Below are 24,406 nucleotides of genomic sequence, written 5' to 3' on the forward strand. Positions count from 1 at the left end.
ATGCGGTTCCCTTCTATTCAGAAACCTCAGCATCAGCCCGGACTCCTTAAGGGCTCTCTCTGCGCGTGCCGTCAGTCCTGGCCTCCTGTCCGTGGAGCAGCGCTGAGACCCCCTGTCCTTCCTTCCCAGCCCTGTGTCCCCTTCACCTGGGTCCCTCAGACCCTCCCCGGGGGCCCTGCGCACGCTGCTCCGTAAGCACAGTACACGGGGTTGGAAGGTTGGGGGTGCGGTCCTGGCACCGTTGTCTCTCTCTCTGCTCCACCACCCTCTTCCTCGCCCCCCCCCCCCCCCCCCCCCCCGTGAGGGAGGCTCTCCAGTGCCTTCCAGGGGAGCGGGTCTGGTTAGCTGGAGGGCTTTTATTTTGCTCTGTGCACACAGACTTGGGAGCTGAGCTCAGTCACTTGGAGAAATAGGAGAGAATGGCCTTTCTTTCCCTGCTGCTTTTCTCAGAGAAGAATCTCTTAAGTCCAGGCTTTCACAGAGTGGTCCCCTGCCGGCAGTCACCCGGGGCCTTGTTAGAGGTGCACATCCTTGGGCCTGCTCTAGCCTCTGGGTCAGAGACTCTGGGGATGGGCCTGTCTGTCATCTCTGTCCGAGTGAGCTTTCCGAGAGATTCCTGTAGGCGCTAACTCAGAACTGCTTCCACACTTGGACAAAAAATGTGAAGAATGGCGATTTGAAGAGAATCCACGATCAGCCTGGCTGCAATGCCCGTGTATCTCATCCTGGTCTGGCCTGTTTAGTCCCTGAGCAGCACCCGTGGGCCTTAGGATAAACTCATAACCCTAAACTCGCCTACCTAGCAATGACAGTAGTACATACAGCTGGCCAGCATGTAGTCGTTCCCCAGATGTTGATTGGGTAGCGACTACACACAGGGGCTATTCTTGAGATACAGTTGTGAACCATATAGATCAAGCCCCCACGTTCATGAAGTTCAATCCCAGAGGAGGAAACAGAGGAGCACATATGCAGGGATGTAACACACAGTCAGACAGGGACGGGCGGCGCAGAAGGCGGAAACGGTGGCGTGGCGGAGCGTGACTCGGTAGTCGCCCCAGACTGCTCGCTGGGGAAGGCCTCGCTGAGAGGGGGTGTCAGCTGCACTGGGAATGAAAATCGAGCCAAGCCACAAGGTGAGCATGGGGAGTCCCGGCATTCCAGGCCAAAGGCGGTTGCTGGTGCCAAACCCTAAAGCAAGAGCGGGCTCCGTGGGGTCAAGGGGCCCAAGGAGGCGGGTGGGCGGGCTGGGCAGGTTTGAGGGAGCCAGAGGGGGAGGACAGGGAGCTAAGGAGCAGAGGCCGGAGAGAGGTCTTTGTTAGCCAGTTAGTAGTGGGACTTTTTCAAATTGAGATATAATTCATATGCAATAAAATCCACCCTTTTAAAATGCAATTCAGTGGTTTTCAGTATATTTCAAGGCTGTACACCACCTGTATCTCCACGACAGAGCCGTCACCCCAGAAGGACACCCCATGCTCACTAGGAACATGGTAGTAAGGCCCCGGGAAGACTTAGCAGGAGAGGCAGGGAGGCCTCCGGGCAGCTGAGGGACAAGGGAGGCCAGGCGGTCCCGGCTGGACTTCAGGCAGTGGCCGGGGCTGGGTGCTGGGAGCAGAAAAGGCGAGCGGGCCCAGGATGTTCGCAAGCAGACATGACTTCCCTCTAATGCAGTGCTGCTCACGGTGTCTGCGGCAAAGAACCCACTTGTTACATTTCCAGTCTGTCGCAGGTTGGAACTTTGAAAAAGGTAATAAAATTATAAATAGAGACTGTTTCCAGGGGGCACGGCTACCGTAGCGGTCTGCCGGTCAGGCCGGGCTTTTAGCCTGCGGCGTTCCTCTGCTCGCTTCTTGGGTTGATCCAAAGACCCATCTGAGAACCCTTAACGAGGGAAAGAGCTTGTTGAGAACTTTGACTGGAAAAGTATATACTTTTTCCAGAAGAAAATACAAAAAGGGAAAAGAAATACTTTGGGAAGAGGTGAAGAGCGGCAATATTTATAAACGGTGAGAACTGTTAAAACTCCGGGTGCCCGGGACATGCTGCGTGCAGTCATCTCTCCCCAGGCAGGGTCCTCGTTCCCTCTCTGGCCCCCGCAGCGCCGTGTGCCCGTGGGCTGGCTCCCCGCTCACCGCCTGGCGGCCTGCCTGGCGGGGGCGCTGTGCGTGTGTGTGTGTGTGTGTGTGTGCGCGCGCGCCAAAAGGGGGCAATGACTGAATAAATGATGAATATGTTAATATCATGGATACTGGATAGTTTATCAAAGTGATAAGCATGTAATACACCCTGTATATAAAGTTCTGTGGAACCAAGAAATTCGTTCCAAAATAACACGAATACTGCTTTCTATGCACAGATGCATTTATACAAACTAAACTAATGGAAACCTGGGTGGGTTTCCCCACGGGCCAGTTCCAGGGAACCCTGCTTCATCGTTAACCTTCATAAAACACCGTTTTTATAGAAAATACTTTAATTCTCAACTTTCAGTAGACTAAAAACTTAAAGAAATCACATTTAAAATTTGGAATTGAGTCAGTAGTAGTCTTTACTAGCTTTGCCAAAAACTTTGAAGTGAAATATTTTGTATACTAACTTATTCTCGTCTTTATCTTACTTTCCTGAACAATTTTCTTATGTAAAAAAATCTAATAGATATGTTCTTATATGTATGCGTGTGTGCATCTCCATCTATACACATATGCCCCATTCCTCATCCTCCATTCTTCCCTTATTTTTCTTCTTACTCTTTTTCTACCTAACATACTGTGCATTTCCTTTGTCTGTTTTGTTGGTGACCTTTCTCTTCTCTAGAATGGAAACTCCTGAGGAACAAGAATATTTTCCTGTTCTGGTCACTGCCGTGTCTCCACAGCCTGGAGTAGTACTGGGTGTATAGTACCCAATAGAGTTCTGTTGAATTAATGGATTAATTGTAAATAAGTATGTATGTGTATTTACTTTTATGTATTTTCTTCAAACCGAATAATTTACTCAAAAACATTTGATCAGCTACTATGTGCCAGACATTGGGATGGAGTGATAAGCACATGGGCGAGGTCCCCTTTCTTAACTGTTCTCCTAGTGACAGTCATCCGCCAGGGACTGGGGACAGAAGGGTGGACAAGGGAGGTGTTCTCAGAAGGAAAGCAGGGGTCCAAGGAGGTCTCCCTGAAGAAGTGATTTAAAAGACGGGTCGGAGGTCATTGTGAAGGGTACAGGGAGGGAAGCCAGGCCGCGCTGCGAGCCTGCCGGGGAGTTGCCAGAGAAGATTGCAGTTCCCAGAGCTAACTCACCCATTTAGCCAGGGACGTGAGGTCTTGAGAGAAGCGACAAAGTGGTCTCTCCACACCTGGCCAGAGAGAGAAATAGAACCATCCCTAAAACACGTCAGCAATACACTCAGCTGAGTCTGACCTTGTCTTTGAAATACAGCATTTTCAGCTCCTTCGGGTCCTGGGCTACGTCAGCCGGCATCTCGCATCTCGCACTGAAGCTCTGTCCCTTCCCCACTAGGTTTGTGGAAGAGGGCCACGTCCCCTACGTGAATGCCTTCCAGCGCTTCCCAGAGCAGATGAAGCTGTACGGGCGCGACAAGGGGATCTTCGCTGTCGAGGTCAGTCTCCGCCCTTCACTTTGGAGTCTTGAAGAAGACGCAGTGGTTGTTGGGGGTGTTGAGTTCTGGTCTGACTTCTCATCTGGTGTCAGGGTTTTTAAAATGTCATCTAGTTTACTTTCTGGCCAACTAGGGAACATTAGTCATAATTTAATGAAGAGTGGAGTTTCCTCACGTGGCTCCTTTTAATCCTTTAGGGTAGCCTCAAAATATAGCTGTAGTGTAAGCTGTGTGCATTGCGGAAAGGCATATTGTTGGTGCGAAACTTGAAACGTTTTATCTAGAGACCTTTAAATAATTTCAGCTCTTTCTGAAGAATGTTTGTCGTTGTTATTTGTACGCTATGTCGCTTTGGCAGAAATAGAAGAAAGCGAGTATCTCGTCTCATGAGGCACCGTTTCAGGCCTTCGCTAGCATTAGTCTGTCCGCCTCCAGCCGTCTCCTGCGGAGGGGCGCCTGTCCTTCCGTTAGGAGCCTTTACCACTATTTACAGTGCTCAAAGGTTACCTTCCCTTTTTCATCGTCAGAAGCTTTTCAGTTTACTAAATACGATGACGATTAAACATTATCTTCTGTTTGCCCACTTAAGAACTTACTTCCTAGGCTGGCCTGAGGTCCCCGACCTTCACGTTGTCTACAGTTTAATTTGAGGGTTGCTTGTGGTCCGTGCTAAACCCTGTGCGATAATTGTGGTTCACTTCACCCCAGTTTTGCGTGTGAGCGAGCGGCTCAGAAGGGCAGTGTTGGCCCAGAGCGTGCCGTTGGCGGTCCCAGGCTTGGAACTGTCCTACCTGAGGCCTTCCGCTCAGCGTATCGTCTTTGCCCTGTTTGCTGGCTGCGTGTCCCTCCTCATCACCCGGGTTCTTCATGGCCCTTAAATAGGAGCTACGAAAAGTCTTCCACTGGAACGTGCTCCTTTTGACATATCAAGCCAGAAGGCAGTGGGTGACCGGACACGCAGAAAAACAGGCTTGCAACGTGCCGGGCCATTTTACCCCCGAGGCTCTTAAACATGGGCAGCATTTTGCATTGGATTAGAATGTTGGTCTCTGTGAGTGACGTAGAGACCATTAGACCCGTGACCCAGCAATGGCCCCACCCTCCTAAACAAAGAGGGCATCCCCCCAACCAGCAGAGGCTGCCCTTTGCCGGGAAACGGCTGGAAGGTGGGCGCAGCGTCCAGAAAGAGTCCGCGCTGCCCTGGTCCTGCGCTTGAGGGGAGGTGTCTAAGGTTCCCCTTTTAAGCTTTCAACACAGTTAATTGCACTTTCTTTCAATAAAGTTGTTGCATTGTGCCCCTGCCCCCCAAAAATCTGCACTTGTGCCGGCAAAGTTCCCGTAGAGACAGAGAAGGCAAAGCTAGCCAGGAGGTGGGTCCCCAGGGCTGCGTCCTTCCAGTCACTGCTGCTTTATACCCAGAGACACGACAGGTGCCGCGTGGGCCTGCCCGTGCCCGTCCGTGGACAGTGCAGGGGAGGACGGTGTAGCCGCAGCTGCCGCTTGACCTGGAACAAACAGAAGAAATAACAGTAGTGGGGGTGCTCGTTGGCTGCGGGGCCCCGTCTCAGAGACCTTGTGAGCTCGCTCGCTGCCACACCAACCCTCTGCAGTGCGTGGCAGTGTATTCCCCCCGTTTCTCAGAGGGGAGACCGAGGCAGAGCTGTTAGTAGCGTGCCTGCGATTCTCACTCTGAGCGTAGTCCAGCGGGGCCGCGCAGCCTCGTTTGGAAGGAGATGGCACACGAGGGGCCATGCCAATCAGTGAGGACCGTGTGAGGGCCAGGCCAGGACAGGGCAGGCCAGGGCAGGGAGCAGCGGGGCAGGAATTGGGGGGGGGCCGTCAGGCAAACAAGGAGCTTCCAGCCTGGTTCCTGAAGCCACGGGGCGGCCCGTGGCGGAGGGGCGGCCAGGGCCCGACAGCGGGGAACAGAGGGTGCAGCTGGAGGCGGCCCCATGGGAGCGCCGTGGGGCAGCCAGGGCACCTGTCCGCACGCGTGCGGCCCGGGCTGGCAGGCTGGAGCGGCCGTGCTGAAGGCCGACCTCTGTAAAAAGGCAGGGGAGGCTCTTTCCCAGCCTGGCCAGGTTGCAGCCGTCGACTGAAAGGACCAGAGAGGCGCAGGGCACATCCTGCTTTCCAGCCAGCACTCCGGCCCCCGGCTCCTGTGTCAGGGACGCGCTAGAGCTCGGGGAGAGCCGGGGAGGAAAGCGCTGCGGGCCGCCTGCCGCCATGGAGCCCGCGCCCGTCTGCGGGAGGGTCGCCCGACGTCTTAGCTCCGGAGCAGCCCGCGCCCGCGGCTGGTGGCTCCTGCTCTCAAACGGGGCCCGGGCTCGGCGCGCACCCTGCGGACGCCACCCCGGCCCTGTCACAGAGGGTCTTTCTTAAAATAGTCGGTTTTAAAGTCTGTGTCCTTCATGAATAAGTCATTTTAAATTCAGCTGCTGACATTGTTTGTGGCTGGTCCCCGGAGCCGCCTTTCCGTGTTCTGCTGAAAGGGAGAGACGCTTGGTTCAGTAGTGCCAAGGGTGTGTCTTTCTGTGTGCGCGGTTTTCCGTACACATACTGCGTTCTGTGCATGAGAAAACCATTTTTAAAAAGGTGAGCTTGCGATGAGCAGAATTAGGAATGCTCGTGACCTCTGTGGGGGCGGAGGCGGGGGCCGCGGGAGACGTGGGGTGGCCCCCCCGGTGGGCAGTGGTCCATCTTACTCTCATGCTTCATGGCTTGCAGGAAAGTTGCATGTATTCTTTCTGTATTTTTCAAGATTTTAAAGGCAGCTAGAGGACGTCTAAGAAGAATTTCTAAAACCGAGGCGTAAAAGTTAATGTGTAACGCGTGGGTTTATTCATGTATGTCCTGCCTCCCCGGTTCCTCTTTGGGACTAGGGACCGTATTAATGCTTCTATTTTATTATCTATAAAACCTAATGCAATTTTGTATACATGGTAAGGACTCAGTCTGTGTTTATTAATAAGATTATTTGAAATAGCTTTAAAAAAAAAAAACAGAATAAGTTTAAATACTTTATTTTTAGGAGCTCTAAAATCAATCTGTCGGGGGGGTTTTCTACCTGAGCAGGAAACTTCCAGACTGCTTCTGATGTATTTATTACATAATATATCAGGAAGCCATTGAGTAGTGGCATTTGATTGACAAAATAAGAAGGCATTCTATTAAAATTTTAATGATAAATATGTGGGGGATATCCTTTCTGCTTATTAGCAAGGATAGTTAAAAATGCAAATGATGGGTGTGCCGGTATCACCCCTGGAAATCAGTGTGTGAGATGCGTAATCTTATCAGGTAATACTTGCTCTTTTCCAATATACGGAACCCAGTCATGAATTACTTTGGTCAGAAGACGTTTGTTTGAGGTTATGCTAATGATACCTCGTTTAGGAGAATCATAGCTCGTATTTGCTAAATGAAGCCAGCGACTTAATGTGGGTTGTCTGGGGTGCAGCGTGACCTGGCCAGTACCTCCCAGCGTGTGCAGCCGGCCTCCCCTCACCCCACGTCTGGGCAGAGACGGTGGGGCCCAGGCAGGAGGTCCGTCTGTAGGAAATCGAGGCATGACAAAGGCACATCTGCCGCAAAAATAATCACGTAACCCTTCCCGACCCAGCAGAAGTGATCTGGGGATTATCTGCTCTGAATCTTCTTTAGTAAAGACAGGGGGCGTTGGAACAGAGCTACGCAGCAATCAGCAGGACGTTTGGCGGACAGAGGCCTCTGGAGAGGGACCCCAATGGGTTTTTCCGAGCTCTCCTCCTGGGGCCCAGACAAAGCGCTGTCTCCTGTGCGGTTGGCAGGTCTTCACTGGTCATCAGTTCGTACGTTTGGGTTTCTTCATAAGACTTGTCCGCCTGTGCCAGCCGCCAACACTTCTGAGGCAGGCCTCATCCCAGGACCAGGACTGTATTCCCAGAAAGTAATGTGTGGGCCTCAGACTCCCAGCAGACTCGACTTTGAACATAAAAAAGTATTTCTTTTGTTACTACCTGGTAGATTTACAGCCATTAAGATAATTCTAGTGTGCTGGACGTGTGAGGTGAACTGCTTTTTGAGTTACAATACATGTGGAATTTATTTTACCCTTTCTCCACGAATGATATATTACAGTGCTTTGTCATTACTTCTGACACTACTTTTATTCCTCATTAATTGTTCTTTGTAATAGAAAGTCTTGTCTTAAGTTTGGATCAGCAGGTGCATGAAGTCTTAGCTTCTTCTCAGCTGAATCTCTGCCTCAGAACAATAAGGGTGAGGTTCCATGCTCTATTTTTTTTTTTTTTTTTTTAATAGCTCAGCAGGAAGCTCACCTCTGACAGGGTATTATAATCAGGTTTATCACAAGAGCCTGCTGTTGTGTAACAGAAACTCTAGCTTGTCCTTACCTGTCTTAGGGCATTGCCTCATGAAGGAAAATAAACTCACGGAAATATTTGGGAAATTCAGTAAAATGCTTTCCCAAGCCCTCCGTTGGTAATGCATGCTGGGACACTTTACTGCAGCCTCGTCATCTTTGAAAGGCCATCCGAGCCAAAAAAGCCCCCTGCGTCATATTTACTTTACCTTTCAGACGCCTCTTCAGCCGCGGCCAGTCACAGTCCACATTCCCTCCCGCCTGTTCCATGTTTTTTCAAGAAAAAAGGGAGAAGGTGCAGATGTCTCCCAGTGACTGTTTGTTTAATTGACAGGCAGCTTTTCTTCATTGTGTGCCCTGCCTCTGCTCACAAAAGTGCATTCACGCTTCCATAGGATGTTGAAACTCTTAAATGGAAACGGCTTTTCGGGAACAAAGGGAGCATTTTCCTCCCGCCTGCCGTGGCGTACCTTTCTCCGCTAAGCCTTGGCTTCTTCAGCAGCTCGGCCTCCCCCAGAAGCGACAAAAGGTGCGATTGTTCTGGGAGATGCGGCTGGAGATAGTGCCAGCCGAGCGTGGTGCGTGTGGGCCGCTGCGGACTGTGTTCCTTCTGTGTTTGGTTTTATTTTGTTTTTGTTATTCCAGAAAGTTGAGTCCAGCTTAAAAAACAAACCAAAAAAAAAGAAGAGAGCAAGAGCTTTATTTAAAGACCCTTAAACCTCTATCCTGGGTGGACTGCTTCTTTCCATTAAGTTGCTCTGTTAGTATTTAAGTGGGCCCCTCGGTCCCAGTAAAAACAAATCTGACAAAGCTCACTTAAGACAGAGGGGAATGGAACACGGAACACAGAGGGTATTGATGGGGTTTGTTTTTCTTTTCCACGAAAGCGGCCGGCGCCCCCCTGCCGTGGGGGGAGCACAGGTCAGCTTGTCATCTCCTGCGTTGGGATTCCAGCTCCAGGCACGCGCTTTCTTTCCTTTCCTTCATTTTCTGTTTTTACTTAATTTAAAGATAACCTCCTTCATCTGCCTTTGTCTCTTCTGCTGTTTCATTTTTGACTCAAGCTTCTGGAGTACGGTACGGAGTCAAAGCATTACTTTCCTCCAGCAACAATCTGTTTGTTCATCTGGAGGAAGAAACTGAAAATCTGGTCTCTCTCAGGGACACCGTCCCTACACAGAGTACCAAGTCATCAGTCACTGCCTGAACCAAAGTGGAGCCTAGACACGCTCGTCTCTATTCCAGATACAGGTTTTTTTTTGCCGATGGGGCTCCTTCTGTCTTTTTAGCCTGGGTTTGCTTTATTTTTATATGTTTACAACCCACAGACCAGTTTCTGAACAGGTCATGTGTCACACACACTGTGTTATACCGTGGTCCTCCACAGTGCTTCCCAATTCGCTCAAGTAGTCATTTCGTCACCCGTCCCCAAACTCAGCCAGAAGGACACAGAGGAACTGGAAAGTCACTCCGAAGCGCTTCTGCAGTATTTTTCTGAGTGTTCATCAACACCACTCTGATCTTCTCTCTGAATGAGTAGAGAGAGAAGGTGTAATGCCGGTTCAGCCAAACCCACTGCGTGGCACTCGGCCACGGTGACTCATTTGGCCTCGGGCAGCCTTACACCCGCTGTGAAACCAGGTCCCTGGCGGCCGAAGGAAGAAGCAGCCTCCCTCCCAGCTGTCAGTCACTTCTCCAGCACCTCCCGGGACGGCGTCCCTGGATCGAGTTTCAGCGCGCGCTGAGTCTTCAAACTTTACTCTGGATTTGGTCACGGCTCGCTCTGTAGGCCGCGTGTGGTTCTCGGGATTGCTTGTGCATGTTCGTTGGGGTAATAATGGCCCGACGGGGACGAGGGCAAGTGTCCCGATGACCGGTGTTCTCAGCGTCCCTCAGCCCCACTCCTCCCTCCCAGAGCCACTGGCGGGAGAGCCTCGCCTTCCCCTGGCCTCCCACAGGCCGTCGCCGTCCCTGGGTTTGTGGGTGCGCCTCTGTTTTCAAGTTTGGGGGCTGACACCAGGAGAGGGGCTCCTCTGGCTGCAAGAAGAGTGAGGCTGGGAAGCCACTGCGTCGTGTTTTCCTTTCCTTTTATTTAGTTTTGCATCGGGATGCCCTGGGGAGCTTGTTCCACCGCAGGCTCTTCGACCCAGTGCCAGGGCCTCACCCAGGAGGCGTGGGGTGGCGCCTAGAAACGCGCATTGTCAGCGGGCGCCCTGCAGATGGTTCTGACAGAGGCGGCGCTTTGTGCGGGCCGGTCCCCTCCCTCTGCCTCTTCCTTTCTTTCGTTATCCCAGCCTGTGGAATCAGACTCATTAGCAGGTCGCCAGAGCCCAGTTTTAAACAGGCGCCGTTACGCCCTACTGACCGTGCGAAGCCCCACGCAGGGCTCTGGTAGACCTCTCCTGGTTAGCACAGCGGAGAGTTTGCACGCGCAGTGAGAACACGGAGCAGATGCCTCGCAGCTTCTTTGAGGCCCTTCCCTTGCGTTGTTCTATGTGTGAGTGTCCTTCCTAAACGTCAAAATAAGGTCATTCTAACAGTCATTAAGTGTTTACTGTCGTGATTAGAGGACACTTATCCATGTTTTGGATCCGGAGTCCCCTCTCTGGGCTAAGGTCCACGGGGCAGAAGCGCACGCGTTCCCCTGGGGTCTTAGCGGGGAATCAGTGCTGGGTCACAGCGCTGCCCGCCTCCCGCCAAGGGTTCGCCGCTCTGCTGAGCCGGCGCGGCTGGACCGGGAGCAGATGTGTCGGGGGGCTGCTGACCATTCCGCCACTTGGAGCGGTGTCGGAGGAAGGAGGCAGCGTTCTGGGCCCGTGGCAACACCGCTGGGGCAGAAATGGCGGGCAGTGGCGGTGTCCAGTTAGAACCCTTTCCTCCTTTGAGGCACTAAGGTCACTTCCAGTTTCGTGCGAGGACTCTTCCATAGTAGTCAAGGGTTATTCTGGACAAAGAGGCCCTGAGCAAGAGATTCGGCAGGTGTTAATAGCTTCTTTTTGCTTAGTATATTTTGTCTTCTGGGAAAGGCTCTATATCTTGTTTATATATTTAATAATTTTACCCTCCCATGTATGTCTCTATTGCAAAGATATTTTACATAAAATAGTTAGATATTAGGATATTAGAAAGTATTATAGATTTTAAATGTGTGTAGATTTTATATATGTTGAATTTCTAAATTTTTTCTTTGATTTTCTTTTTCTTTTTTCAATTAAATTTATTGGGGTGACATTAGTCAATAAGGCCATATGGGTTTCAAGTGCACATTTCTTTTTTAAAATTTTTTTATTGTTGTTCTATTACATCAAGTGTACATTTCACTGTGTGCCCATCACCCAAAGTCGAATCATCTCCCGTCACCATGCGTTTGGCCCCCTTTACCCTGTACTGTCCCCTCCGCCCCCTCCCTTTGGTGACCACCACGCTGTTGTCTGTGTCTATGAGCCTCAGTTTTACATGCCACGTATGAGCGGAGTCACATGATTCTTAGCTTCTTCTGGCTTATTCCACGCAGCGGGTTGTGGCAGATGGCGGTGTTCCATCCTCCCTTATGGCTGAGGGGGCTCCAGAGTGCGTACATACCACGCCTTCTTTGTCCAACCTGCTGAAGGGCACGTGGGCTGGCTCCATGTCTTGACCACCATGAATAACGCTGCAGGGAACACAGGGGTGCTTATGTCTTTGCGAATAAACGTTTTCAAATGTTTTAGGTCGATACCCAGCAGAGGGGTTGCTGCATGATGTGGTCACTCTATTCTTAATTCTTTGGGGACCACCACACTGTTTTTCACGGTGGCTGCACCGCTCACATTCCCACCGGCACATCCTCTCCCGCACTTGTCATTACCTGTCCTGTGGGTCATAGCCATGCTAACAGGTGTGAGGTGGCATCTCGGGTGGTTTCGATCCACATTCCCCTAATAGCTAGTGACGGTGAGCATCTTTCCGTATGTCCATTGGCCATTTGTACGTCTTCTTGGGAGAAGTGGCCATGAGGTCCTCTGCCCATTTCCCTGGGTTGTTTGTTCGGCGTGGGTTTGTGTGCGTTCTTTATCCAATTTGGATGTTAACCCTTCGTCAGAGCTGTTGTTTGCAAGTATCATGTCCCGTTCCGGTGGCTGCCTTATGCCGACTTTTTTTAACCTTCAGCTTTATTATTCTAATTATGATATCTAATATGATTGGGTTTTTTTCCCCCTTTAGATGATATTTAGGTTCCTTTTCTGTAATTTCTTAAAATTGTGCTAAAATATGCATAACATAAAATTTACCATTTAAACCGTCTTTACATGCACGGCTCAGTAGAATTAAATAATTTACACGGTGCGCCCATCATCGCTATCCATCCCTGGCCTTCCCTTCTCCCCGCGTGTGAGGCTCACCCGTGTGCGGCGGGTCAGGGCTTCGTGCCTCTCCGAGGCTGAGTACGATTGTGCTGTGTGGAAGGACCCCATCTGCCCATCCCTCCCTTCATGGATGGTCGTGTTGTTTCCACCTGAGGGCTGCTGCTAGGAATAACGCTTCTGGGACCAGGCGGCGGTCTGAGGCACGCAGAAGCACATGAATATTACGTAACATGAGCTACATGTGTCAGCCGTGAATCTGGACAGGAGCGAGGGGCTGCCTGGGTACAGCAGTTAGAGTGACGTTGTAGCTCCCGGAGGCCCAGCTTGCTCCGCTCCCAGACTCTGCCACGACCGGCAGGAAGCTCGGATTTCACTGGGTCGTGGGGACCGCCAGGAAGAGTTTTATGAGCCAAAGAGAATTTCAGTGGCTTTTTTGCTGAGTGTTATTACTCTGGAAAACTGCTAAGTTAGATAATAAAGGTTTATAGTGTTTTCCCCTTCATGCTTTTCTCCATGTTCCCAGTTTCATTCAGTGAGTCCATATTACTTCAAAATCAGTATTTTAAAAACTAATCTATGTTGAGCAAATTGCTACCTTGAGTATCTCTTTTATTTCAGTCTTGGCCTACCTATGAGGATATCTATAAGAAAATGATCGAAGTTGCCGTGTTTTTAGATCTGCCTCGTTTCCCAGACATAACTGAAGACTGCTATCTCCATCCCAACACCTTGTGTGTGAAGTACTTGATGGAAGTCAACCTCCCCGGTAAGCGAGTGGAGTTTGCCTCGAGGAGGCTCTTACCAGCTATGACCCTAGTGAGCAAAGTGGCGAGTCCTCTCAAATCACAGACCAGTGGGGCCGCCTGACAGGCTCCCTAACAGCGTGAAGCCGAATACCAACATTTTTTCTTAAAGTGTTTCAGACCATTTAAAAAGGGACACTGTTCCGGAATACAGAGCTCTGTTTGGGGGTGAGGGCTGTGCTCCATACATATGCTGAGTGCAAGGAAAGTAGCAGATGTTTCGGAGTGTATCAGCGACCCAGGGAACCCCCACCCCCGCCCAAGCAGCACTTCCTCATTTGCATGGTGAAGCATGATTGTTGCATAATGAGTTCTAATATTTAAAAATCCCAGAAGCTCATTTATGGTAACATTTTTATGGTGCGGAGACGTGATGCTATTTCCAGTCCCTAAAACAAAGGGAGATCAAAGTGTGGTTGGATCAGGTGGACTCTGGAAGGCAAGGAAACACGGGGTGTGGGGAGGGCTCCCTAGACCTTGGTCACCACGTGCAGGACGCAGGCCCCCGACGGCCCCTGCCGGTGGAACCCGCTCTCGGACGTCTGGTTAAACTAGAAATGTCAGAGGTGCAGGACTTTCCTCTCTGAGAGAAAACACTGACAGGGTGTGACTGCTGTTGCTTAAGCAACATCGAAGTGTGATGGATGGATTTGGAATAGGAAAGGAAAATAGATGAGGAAAGCAGTGCATAAAACTGTGTAGTGTAATTTTAACTATAAAATAAATACAGATATGTGTTTATAATGTCTACACGTAAACATTAAATCTATAGTTTACAGAACAAAAATAATTTATACTTTTAAAATTATTTATTAAGCTAAGAACTGTATATCTCTTCCAGAGATTTCTGCGTTTGACGTAGAGCATAGGGCAGAATTACTGTTTTAGATTTTGCATTTTTAAATTTACTTCTTTGGTGGTTCTTTGAACTCTGGAAAGCTCCTGTGTTCTCTCGTGTACTCCTAACCCCTGAACTTAGACAGGGAGCACTAAGTGCGGAAGACGTAGCAGGGATCACCAAAAATGCTCGGCGCAGCCGGGCCCTGGCCGGCGCCCGGCCCACGCGGCTGCGGCTGGACAGAGTGGGGGTGGGTGCTCTGGCCAGTGTGTGTCGTTGGGCAGCACGTCTCGCCTCCGTCTTCCTGAGGTGACAAGTGGAGTTAAACACATTCCAAGAGGCAGCGAGACATTACCATCACCTGCTGTTTATTAAGTGCCTCTTTGGAGACAGTGTGATAAAAAATTGAGGTACTGAAATTTCACTTCTCCCAGGCTGTTCAATAGAAAAAGAAAGTATTCACACACGTTATTGAGCTCCTCGTTTATAATACAGAAAAATCAGAAGCAACCTAAATATTTAGCGGAAAGGTAACGGGTAAGGAAACCGTGGTGTGTATATCCGGTGTGCAGGTTTTAAAATCATGCTGTGAAGAGTCCAGAAAGGCGTGGGAACATTTATGTTACAACAAAACGTGAAATAAGCCAAGTTTCAAAATTATCATATGTAACATAACCACGGCTGCATAAAAGGAAAATATTCATTAAATTAACAGAAATAAGTGTACCGAAATATTAGCACGGTGTCTCTAAGTCACAGCAATGCGCTGTGCCTTCCGTCTGCCTCTCTGTGCCCTGTGAGTGTCCCGTGTCGGGGCTGTGGTGCTTAGCAGTGGGGGAGACAGCAAACGAAGCAGATCTCCCAGCAAAGACATGCTAGTCCCTGCACCCTAGGACGTAGGTTCTAAAACGTGGCACTGGTTTGCGGGCCCCCCCAGGAGGCTGCAGGGAGACCTTAGGGCGTCGCCATTTTCAGCTCTGCGGGTGCTGTGTCTGCAGCCCCGGGAGGGAGAGACCCACGCCCCCGGCACGGGCACAGCCTCTCGCAGGGCTCCCAGGGAGCCAGGAGTGACAGGCTGCGGCACCAGCAGCCCCCGCCCCGCCCCCCACAGCCTTTCCGTGCGGCCCTGTGGCTCTGGAGCTGGCGGGAAAGGTCTCACGGCCTGTCACGCTCGCCCCTGCCGAGCGGCACTGCCCAGGCGCCTGGTCTCACTTGGCTCCTCACGCTGGGACGACGGCCCCCCACCCCCACGAGAGAACCTCCGGCGCTTTCACGACCGCACACGTACACAGTTCGTGGGGCACTTGAGCGTTTCCGAAGCGCTCCCGTGTCTGTCACCTCATTGCAGATGACACACAGCAGGGCTCAGTGACACTGGACTGGTGGGGGGCAGAGGCCACACGTGCAGCCCCGTCTTCACATCCCAGGGCCAGCGTCCACCTTATGCTCTGGCTCGGGACCCCGTTCTCCTTAGCTTCTCCCTGCTGCCTCCGCTTCCTTCCTCAGGTTTCTTCCGTTTGCTTTTCATTACTCTGTACTTTTGTGTAAGGCAAGCTGTTCCAGGTACTAATTTAAAAGAAAGAGAGCAAACAGTTTTCAAGAAATGTCTTTGGTCATAATAATAACAATACCGTGGTTTCAGTTTTTAAATGATCTGGGAACAGACCGTAGCCTCTGTAACCCAATACAGATAATGCGTAAAATTTTAGTGAATGTATTTTAAAATGAAAATGTTTTCACGTTTCAAGTGTGTGTGTTTGGAGGCAGGGGCCTTGCCCCCTTTTTATTTTGCAGGCTTCCCGGACCCTGGCAGTGTCTCTGCCACAGCAGGCACCGGGCAATCGCCTGTGGATTGAGCTGAATTTTGTGTCTCCTGGCCGATTTGCACTTGAATGAAGCCCCTGATTATTCAGATGGAATGTGAAAATTAAAATAATCTTAACAATAAGCCCAAATTCTCTGTCACACAGACTTGCCTGACCTGGCCCTTCCGACCCCCCCCCCCCCCACATTCAACCCCCAAGCCCTGGGCTGACCTGTGCAGGTCCCCAAGCGCCCTCTCGTCGGCGTCCTGGCCCTGATCACGCTGACCTCCAGTTATTTAAACGTCACTGCACAGAGCTCCTCGGGGCAAGGCCTGTGTCTCTCCCTCCAACACCCAGGACGTAGTAGCTACTCAATACGTGTCTTTTGAAAGAATAAGGAAAAGCGAAGTCAAAACTTTAGCGAAGTTATGAGAACCCAGTAGACATATAAAAATACCTTGGTGCCTATTGTCAATTGTTATATACGTTCTATTTCTGTGTGAACAATGCACTTTTTTAACCCGTGGGAATTTTTTACTCGAACATTTGGGAGAGAATTGTTTTGTATTTTACTCATTCCTCGCCATAAACATGTAGGCTGCCCCAATGATGTGTAGGTCGCTGCAGTTAGGAAGACAAATAAAACAAGACTGAATGTGCCCTTGAGCTGAAGAGGGAGACGAAGAAGTAAAGCCCAGCAGAACGCAGGGCGCTGAGGGCCAGAGAGCTGCGCCCGCGCTCAGAGGAGGGCAAAGCGCAGGGGCTGCTGATGGCGGGCAGGTGTTCTTAGAACTGAGTTCAGGGAGATGGAGGGACGCGGAAGAGAAGTGGGCTCCCTGGGCAAAGGGGCACACGTAGTCGTGCGAAGCCGAGGCCGGTGAGCACAGGGCTTGTTTGGGGAACTGCAGAGATCTGCGGGCTGGGAGCTGAGTCTTCACGGTGAGAGCAGCGGAATGAGATGATTGGACCACAGCGGGGTCACACAGGGAAGGAAGACCCATGACGAGGGCAAACTCAGGCGCAGCAGAGAAGGGGGGGAAGGCGGGCGGGCCAGGGAGCGGCCGGCGTCATAGCGCATGTGCCGTGAGTGCCCGCTGTGTGCCAGGCGCTGGTCTGCGCGCTGCGGGCACCGTCATTCACTGAATCTTCGCAGTCACTCTGGGGCAGGTGCCGTTGTGACTCCTGTCTGACGCAGGTGAGGAGAGCTGCAGCACAGAGAGGTCATGTTGTGTATACAAGGCCACGTAACGAGTACCGGGTCAGAGCTAGTCGCCCTTAACCGCTGTACTGGATGCTACATTACGGGAGCAGAACCGAGGGAACGTGGTGGCTGAGTGCGTGGAGGGGGCTCAGTTGACTACGATACGATTTGTAATGCCCTCGTGAATAATAGCTCGACTGGAAATGACTAAAAGTAGAGTGTGGTGCATCATAGGCACTGAGATTAGTGAGGAAAGAAATCTGTGTAGTAATTTAGAGTTTTCAAATGTATAGTCTCCTGTAATATTGTATTTAGTCTTACTTACCCTGACGTCCTCAACTGTAACCCCCCTGGCAAATGGCGGAGCGGAGGTTAAGTGACTCGAATCCAGAGTCACAAAGGTCGTGATCGCAACGTCTAGACACAGGCCCCGCGTTTTCTGGTTCCGAGTCCACGGGATTCAGACTGACACGCTTTCTTGGGGAACGCTGTGTATCTAGGTAAACACACCGCGCCTCCCGTGTGCTCGGCAGGCGCCAGCCCGCGAGGCCGTGTGCGCTCCGAGAGGCCCGTGGGCCCCCTGCGGAGGCCATTCAGGGAAGCGCTAACCGCTGTAGAAACGCAGACAGGACACGTACACAGCAGCAGAAACTTATCTGTGACCGCGTATTGGGTGCCAAGATGGATCTCGCAAATAGTAGGTGTTTTAGGAAGTCGAAATCGGGAAAGGCGCGCCTTGTCAGGATCCTGTCACTAGTCTCTTTCTGTACGGTAGGAAATGGGGGTCTTGCGTAGGACCATGTTGTAAACTCAAGCTTGTCTTGTGGGTACGCACTCCAGTTAGCCAAAGGATTTATTTCATGTTTCACTGTTTTTTTCCTTCCACAGATGAAATGAACGATTTCACCTGCCAGGTGGTAAAAATGGCTGGAATAGGAGAAGTGGATTTTCTGACATTTGATCCTATAGCGAAAAACAAAAAAACTGTCAAATACGATGTTCAGGCTGTAGCTGTCATTGTGATAGTATTGAAACTGCTCTTTTTATTGGATGACCACGTGGAATGGTAAATATACCAATTTTATGAGGAAATAATTGTAATGTTTTTACCTGATTATTCACAGTGAAGGCTTCCATATGTGATCTCAGTAGAAAATGGGGACGCTCAGCTGTTATAGAACATTGACTAGCAGCCTCAATTCCTTTTTAAAAAATATATTTTATTGATTATGTTGTTACAATAGCCCCAACTTTTTTTCCCTTTGCTCCCCTCTGTCCAGCACCCCACTTCCCTCCAGCAATCCCACCCCCCTTAATTCATGTCCATGGGCCGTGCATATAAGTTCTTCGGTTTCACCCTTTCCTATATTATTATTCTTTGTACCAACCGATTATGCTTCTTAGTCCCTGCACCATTTCCCCATTTCTCCCCCTCCCCCCTCCCAGCTGATAACCCTCCAAATGACCCCATACCTGTGATTCTGTTCCTGTTCTGGTTTGCTTAGTTGGATTTTGTTTTTATGTTTTAGATTCAGCTGTTGACATTTGTGAGTTCGTTGTCATTTTAATGGTCATAGTGTTGATCTTCATTTTCTTAAATAAGTCTCTTTGACATTTCATGGCTTGGTGATGTTGAACTCCTTTAGCTTTACCTTGTCTGGGAAGCACTTTATCTGCCCTTCCATCTAAATGATAGCTTTGCTGGATAGAGTAATCTTGGTTATAGGTCCTTGTTTTTCATCACATTGAATACTTCTTACCAGTCCCTTCTTGCCTGCAAAGTTCCTTTTGAGAATCAGTTGATAGTCTTAGAGGCACCCCTTTGTAGGTAACTCTCTGCTTTTCTCTTGCTGCTTTTAAGATTCTCTCTTTATCTTGAACTTTGGGCATTTTAATTATGATGTGTCTTGGTGGGTCCTCTTTGGATCTAGCTTGTTTGGGACTCTCTGTGCTTCCTGGACTTGTATGTCTATTTCCTTCACCAATTTTGGGGAGTTTTCCTTCATTATTTTCTCACATAAGCTTTCAATGTCTTGCTCTTCCTCTTCTCCTTCTGGCACCCCTATGATTCGGATGTTGGCACGTTTAAAGTTGTCCCAGAGGTTCCTAAGCCTCTCCTCATTTTTTTCAATTCTTATTTCCTCATTCTCTACTGGTTGACTGTTTTCCTCCTTATATTCCAAATCATTGATTTGAACCCCTGTTTCCTTCCCTTCACCATTGGTTTTGTGTGAATTTTCCTTTGCTTCCCTTAGCATAGCCTTCACTTCTTCCTTTATGCGTTTGCCGTACTCAAGCATATCTGTCAAGCCTGTGAGCATCTTTATCACCAGTGTTTTGAACTCTGCATCTGTTAGGTTGGCTATCGCCTCATCTATGAGGTTGGCTATCTCCTCATCACTTAGTTCTCCCACTGGAAGCTTGATCTGTCCCCTCTTTTGGGCCATATTTCTTTGTCTCCTCATCTTGACAGGCTCCTGTGTTTGTTTGCCTCTGCATCCCAGGTAGAGCTGTCACTCCTGTTACGTTGTAAGGGGCAGAGCCTTAGGGATTCATCAGTACAGGGCGACCTGTTTCACCACGTTGTGGCGCTGTATGTGGGGGAGGGGTCCGAGAGGGAACAATGCCGCCAGCTCAGCACTCGCCCCCACCCCCCTCCAGCACCTCTCCCACTTCCACACTGGACTGGCGCCCCTCTAGCTGCTGCCCTGGCCGTCGTTCCCAGAGTGGGTGGATCTGCAGATGTTCTAGGACCGTGGGGGCCCTTTAAACAAGTGGACTCTGCTGAGAGACCAGCAGTTTCTGCCTCCGCCCCAACCCCACTGGTCTGCACAGTCAGAAGCAATGAGGCTTCATTTTCCCCGGCGCTGGGACCGTGAGCTATGTGGTCTGGTCTGGGGCTGGGAGCGCTCCCCAGGTGTCCCTCCTGGCTTTTTAAAGCATGAGACTGCACTTTCCGCTGGTCTGCTGCTGCCACCACCACACCACGTCCTCTTCGCCCCAGCTCCGCCCCTCCCACCTGTCTGGATGAGTATTTCTTCTTTATATCTTTGTTGGGCTTCAGTGCACTTTGATTCTCTGGAACTTCTGGTTGTCTCTAGTTCTGAGGTAGCTGTATTCCTTCTTAGTTGTGGAGGGAGACGCAGCGTGTCTGTCTAGGCCTCCATCTTGGCGGGAAGTCCGCAGCGATTCCTTTTTACATAATCTTCTGACTCAGCTAGTTGTCAGAGGGTCCATTCTACCTTAAAGGTCATTTGTATCGTGTTTTATTGCTGTTCGTCAGGTAGATATGCATGTTCCTCGTTGTCCCGCCGGCTTCTGAGCACTCAGGTACCGCCCCCAAACCCTAAAGGACCACTCAGCACTTCGTCCGTGCGCCTTTGGGCTCCCGGCACTCTGTGCGTCAGGCAATATTTTGGAGAGTAAAGGAATTTTTAAATGTTACCCCTCCCAAACCCAAACAAGGAGGGGCAGGACTGGCAGTGCCTCCTCCTGTCTCAGGGATCCCATCAGCTCCAAGGGCTGTTCCCTGCTTTTCTTTCAGAAGAACTCAAAGTTTCGCTGTCTTCAGGTGAGTGATTTCTGAGCAAACTCACTTGTTCCCTGGTGTCTCCAGGTCTCTGTCTGCTGTCGCTGAGAAGTACAATGAAGAGAACAAAGAAGGTACCTAACTTTTTTACCAAATTCAAAGATAATGGATGCGATAAATGTAGGGAAGGAACTTTGATAATAGACTGTACGCATACACACATACATGTGTATAAATCATACCGTGTGCCAGGATTATTTTCATATAGATCTAATTATGATTCAAGGCCACTAAAAGCCCTCAGTGACGCCCTGTGTGTGCGGAGGCCAGCCTGCCTGCTCACGCCCTGCGTCGGCCCCCGCCAGACCCCCGTGGACGTGGGGCCGGTCCTGGGGCTCAAGGCCCGCGGTCTCGGCACGTACAGCTGCCTCCACCCGAGACGCTCCTTCCTGCTCACCCCTCTCCTTCAGTCCCTGGCGAATCTGTCTTCAGTCTTTAAGGTGCAACACGTCCTCCTCACACCCCGTCCCCACCCCCTTTTCCGAATCAGGACCCGTCCCTCCGGCCCCAGCCGCGGCTGTCCGGCGTCTCAGGGACGCTGAGCACCGTGCATTACACCAGCGGACTCGTGTGTCTGCCTCTGTTGCACCCTCAGTGCGAAGTGCGTAGGGGTGTGTCTGACTCACAGTAAGCGCTGCAGAGACGGTAGGCAGACAGAGGAGCTGGCCGAGCTTCTGGAGGGAGGGACCATGCCTTTCTTACTTAAACAAACAAAAATGTATCTTCGGTGCCTAACATAGCTACTGGTCTAAGAAAACTCAGTAAAGCTGGATAAATGCATGAATTCTTAAATTCAATTTCAGTTTCTTAATGTTCTTACTAGGATTTATGTGCATCGTCGTCCTTTAAAAAAAATCCAGCTTTACTGAGGAGTAACTGACATATAAGACGGTAAAATATGCCACGTGCACACTGTGCTGATCTGCTGTGCGTTGTAAGAGGGTTCCTCTCATTTAGGGAATTAGCACACTCATTACCTCACGTATTTATCTCTTGTCTTGGGAAAACATTTACGTTTAGCTCTCTTAGCAAATTTCGACTGTATAACACAGTGCTGTCAATTGCGGTCACCACATTTTATGTTAGATATCAGACCTTATTCATCTGATGGCTGAAACTTTGTCCCCTGTGACCCAACTGTCCTGCTTGCCCCACCGCCAGCCCCTGGCAACCCCATTTCTGCTCCTTGTATGAGTTTAACATTTTGTTTACACTCCATATGTATGTCCATCGGCTTGTGTGTTACTTCCCGAACATGTGCAGGCCCTCGTTTCTGCCCGCTACGTCAGGGTGGCTCCTCCGTGGGATGGACGGAAGGTCCCCGTGTCCCCTCGTAGGCTGAAGGGCCCCTGTGGGCTGCGCAGCTGTTCAGGGTAAACAGAGCGCTTGGACATACTGTTTCCTCCCTCTGGTCCTGGACACAGGTGCGCGCTGGCGGCGGGCGGGGGCTGTCCCCTGCCTCCGCGCCCCCGGGGGAGGCACCTGCCATTCAGAGACGCGGTGACCGACCGACGGGCGGGCCCTGGTGTTCCCTGATCAGCACCACCGTCCTCTCTTTACAGGGCTTCGGGTGGCCCCTCGTGGGGCCGTGGGGCCGTGGGGCCGGCAAGGCTCTGTTGGATTCAGTGATGACTGTCTGGGCCTGGTGGGAGATTTCTAACTAGACAGTGAGGGAGACGTACCTTCATTAGAGGAGATGCAAACAGCTAGCCTGTCGGCCACCTCCCCCTCGGTCAGCCTGCCTTCCTTCCGACTCCCTGCTCTCCGGCCCTCTTCTCCGCTTTACTTCCATTCCTTTCCCCTCCCTCCTCTTCCCGTCCCCCATGTGGCGTGCGTAACAGAGCGAGGAGTGACTGCCAGGCCACAGCAGCTCTGTCGTCCCTCACCTGGACACCTGGGACACACACCCCTGTCCCATCAAGCCAGGCCACGTTCTCACTTATCCCCGGGAGCTTCGGGTTTGGGAGTCTGGACTCGGCTGCTGCAGTCCGTGCCGTTTCCCACGGTCATTACTCATGTGTTCCATCACGCATGTCATCTTGGACATGTGGGGACGTATGTGCCAGGCGCTGGGCTGGGAGCAGGGCACCTGACAGTGTAGTGACAGACGAAACATGTCTCCTGCTCTCGAGGGGATGACAGTCAAGCCTCGGGGAAGCAGACGTACAAAGAGACAGTTTCGGTGCAACCTAGTTAGGGCCATGGGATCAGGAGGAGCTCAGAGGAGGGAGTGACCGATCTCTCAGGAGTCGTATTGGCGTCCAGAGACAGGGCTTCCATCCGTCATTCCCAAGGGCTCTTCCACATGCGTTCAGTATGTCAGTGAGTGAAGATTCAGATGAACAATACATGGTATTATCATGGGACTGACTTGGTTAATAATCACGGGTTTTCTTTTGTTTTCCAGATAAGCCATGGTTTGAGTTCAGAAAATGGTACCAAGTTATGAAGAAATCTTTTGAAGAAAAAAAACAAAAATGGGAGGAAGCCAGGGCAAAGTATGTCATCTCTTCTGGTTTTAGATTTGCCGACTCTTGTCCGAGTCTGTTACTTTACGTTTGGAAGTTGAGGTTTCATCAGCGTAGACTCATCAGCACTGTGACTTTTTTTTCTAGAAATATTAGTCATTCCATTCTAATGAACTTTTTTCTTTAATGGAGATGCTCTCCCAAAATCAAGATCCCTATGGACATCAAAACAGAGGCAGGCCGAGGGAGAATGTATTTAATTCAGTCAGTCCCAGGGTTTGACTTGGAACTCGTGCCGCTGTGGGTCCACCGTGGGAAAGTGGGAAAGCAGAGACCGCGTGCTGGGTTCGAATCCTGACTGCTACAGACCAGCGGCGTGACCTCGGCCTCTGTGCACTGAGGTTTAGTCTGCTCATAAATCGTCAGAGATGCTATATTTCATATAGTAGAGAGTACATTTCTATTCCTCTCTGGTTTGAACAGTTTCATTTCTCTTTGGAACTTTGAGTCTCAATGAGACTTTGAAGAAAAAGTTAATATCTCTGTATTTTGTGTACATGTATAATACCACTCATCTGATCAAATAATATAAATCCTTTAGTAAAACCAAGGTAGTTGTTCAAAGTAGTTCAATAATTCATGCGGTTCTAGTTTCCTCATACATAGGAATAATAGTGCCTGCTTTATACTCCAAGGACTAAATTGCAGTTTTCACGGATAGAACTAGATTTTCTCCCCCTGCACTTGAGAGAGATTTGAACTAGGGGAACAGACGGCCGGGGTGGGGGTGGGGGGGACGCGTAAAGCGGCGTGGGGAAGCGGGTCCTCGTCAGAAACGGGGACGAGCAGGGGACGAGCAGCGGTTTCCCACCAGGGGCCCGAGGCCCGAGGCTGAGGGTGGAGGGACCGGGGCGAGCGGGCGGGGACGGCCTCCTGAGCTCCTCACAGCCCACGGGACTCGGTGGCCCCTACAGCAGCGCTGGGGCTTTGTCGTGTGTCTCCGTCTTTTGTGGATTTTGTAGTTCGGGAAAGAGGCCAACGAACTGAAGTGAACTCTGAAGAAGGGCGACCCGAGGGCCGTGACTTCACGTCGCCGTCCCCACTTTCTTGGCACAGGATCCCCCGCCCCCAGGCAGCTGTTGGGTTGGCCAAAAATTCTGTGTGGTTTTTCCTGGCAACTAAAAGACACAGATTTCATTGTGACCAGTAACTTTATTGATTTGGATATTTTGAACATGTCGGCCGTGTCCCGCACGGTAGAATGTTGACTGTCCTCATTAACGCTCGGTTTGATCGCTGTCAACCTCAGCCGGTCTCCCCGAGCGTGGAGCGTTGTCCCAGCACGGACTTCGCACGCTGCTCGTGACACGTCCG

General features: G+C 50.7%; 1 protein-coding gene across 1 annotated transcript in view; it reads left to right on the plus strand.

The window, feature by feature from the left end:
* Window positions 1-24,406, plus strand: part of TAF1B (TATA-box binding protein associated factor, RNA polymerase I subunit B) — a 55,807-nt gene that overhangs the window by 24,207 nt on the left and 7,194 nt on the right. Inside the window, exons 8-12 of the mRNA XM_090280895.1 lie at window positions 3,520-3,619; window positions 12,947-13,094; window positions 17,864-18,041; window positions 20,592-20,638; window positions 22,972-23,062. Coding sequence (XP_090137021.1) covers window positions 3,520-3,619; window positions 12,947-13,094; window positions 17,864-18,041; window positions 20,592-20,638; window positions 22,972-23,062 — 564 coding nt within the window. The remainder of the gene's footprint in view (window positions 1-3,519; window positions 3,620-12,946; window positions 13,095-17,863; window positions 18,042-20,591; window positions 20,639-22,971; window positions 23,063-24,406) is intronic.

Source organism: Furipterus horrens, unplaced genomic scaffold (assembly GCF_987537825.1).
Source record: "Furipterus horrens unplaced genomic scaffold, mFurHor1.1.pri manual_scaffold_6, whole genome shotgun sequence".
NCBI lineage: Eukaryota > Metazoa > Chordata > Mammalia > Chiroptera > Furipteridae > Furipterus > Furipterus horrens.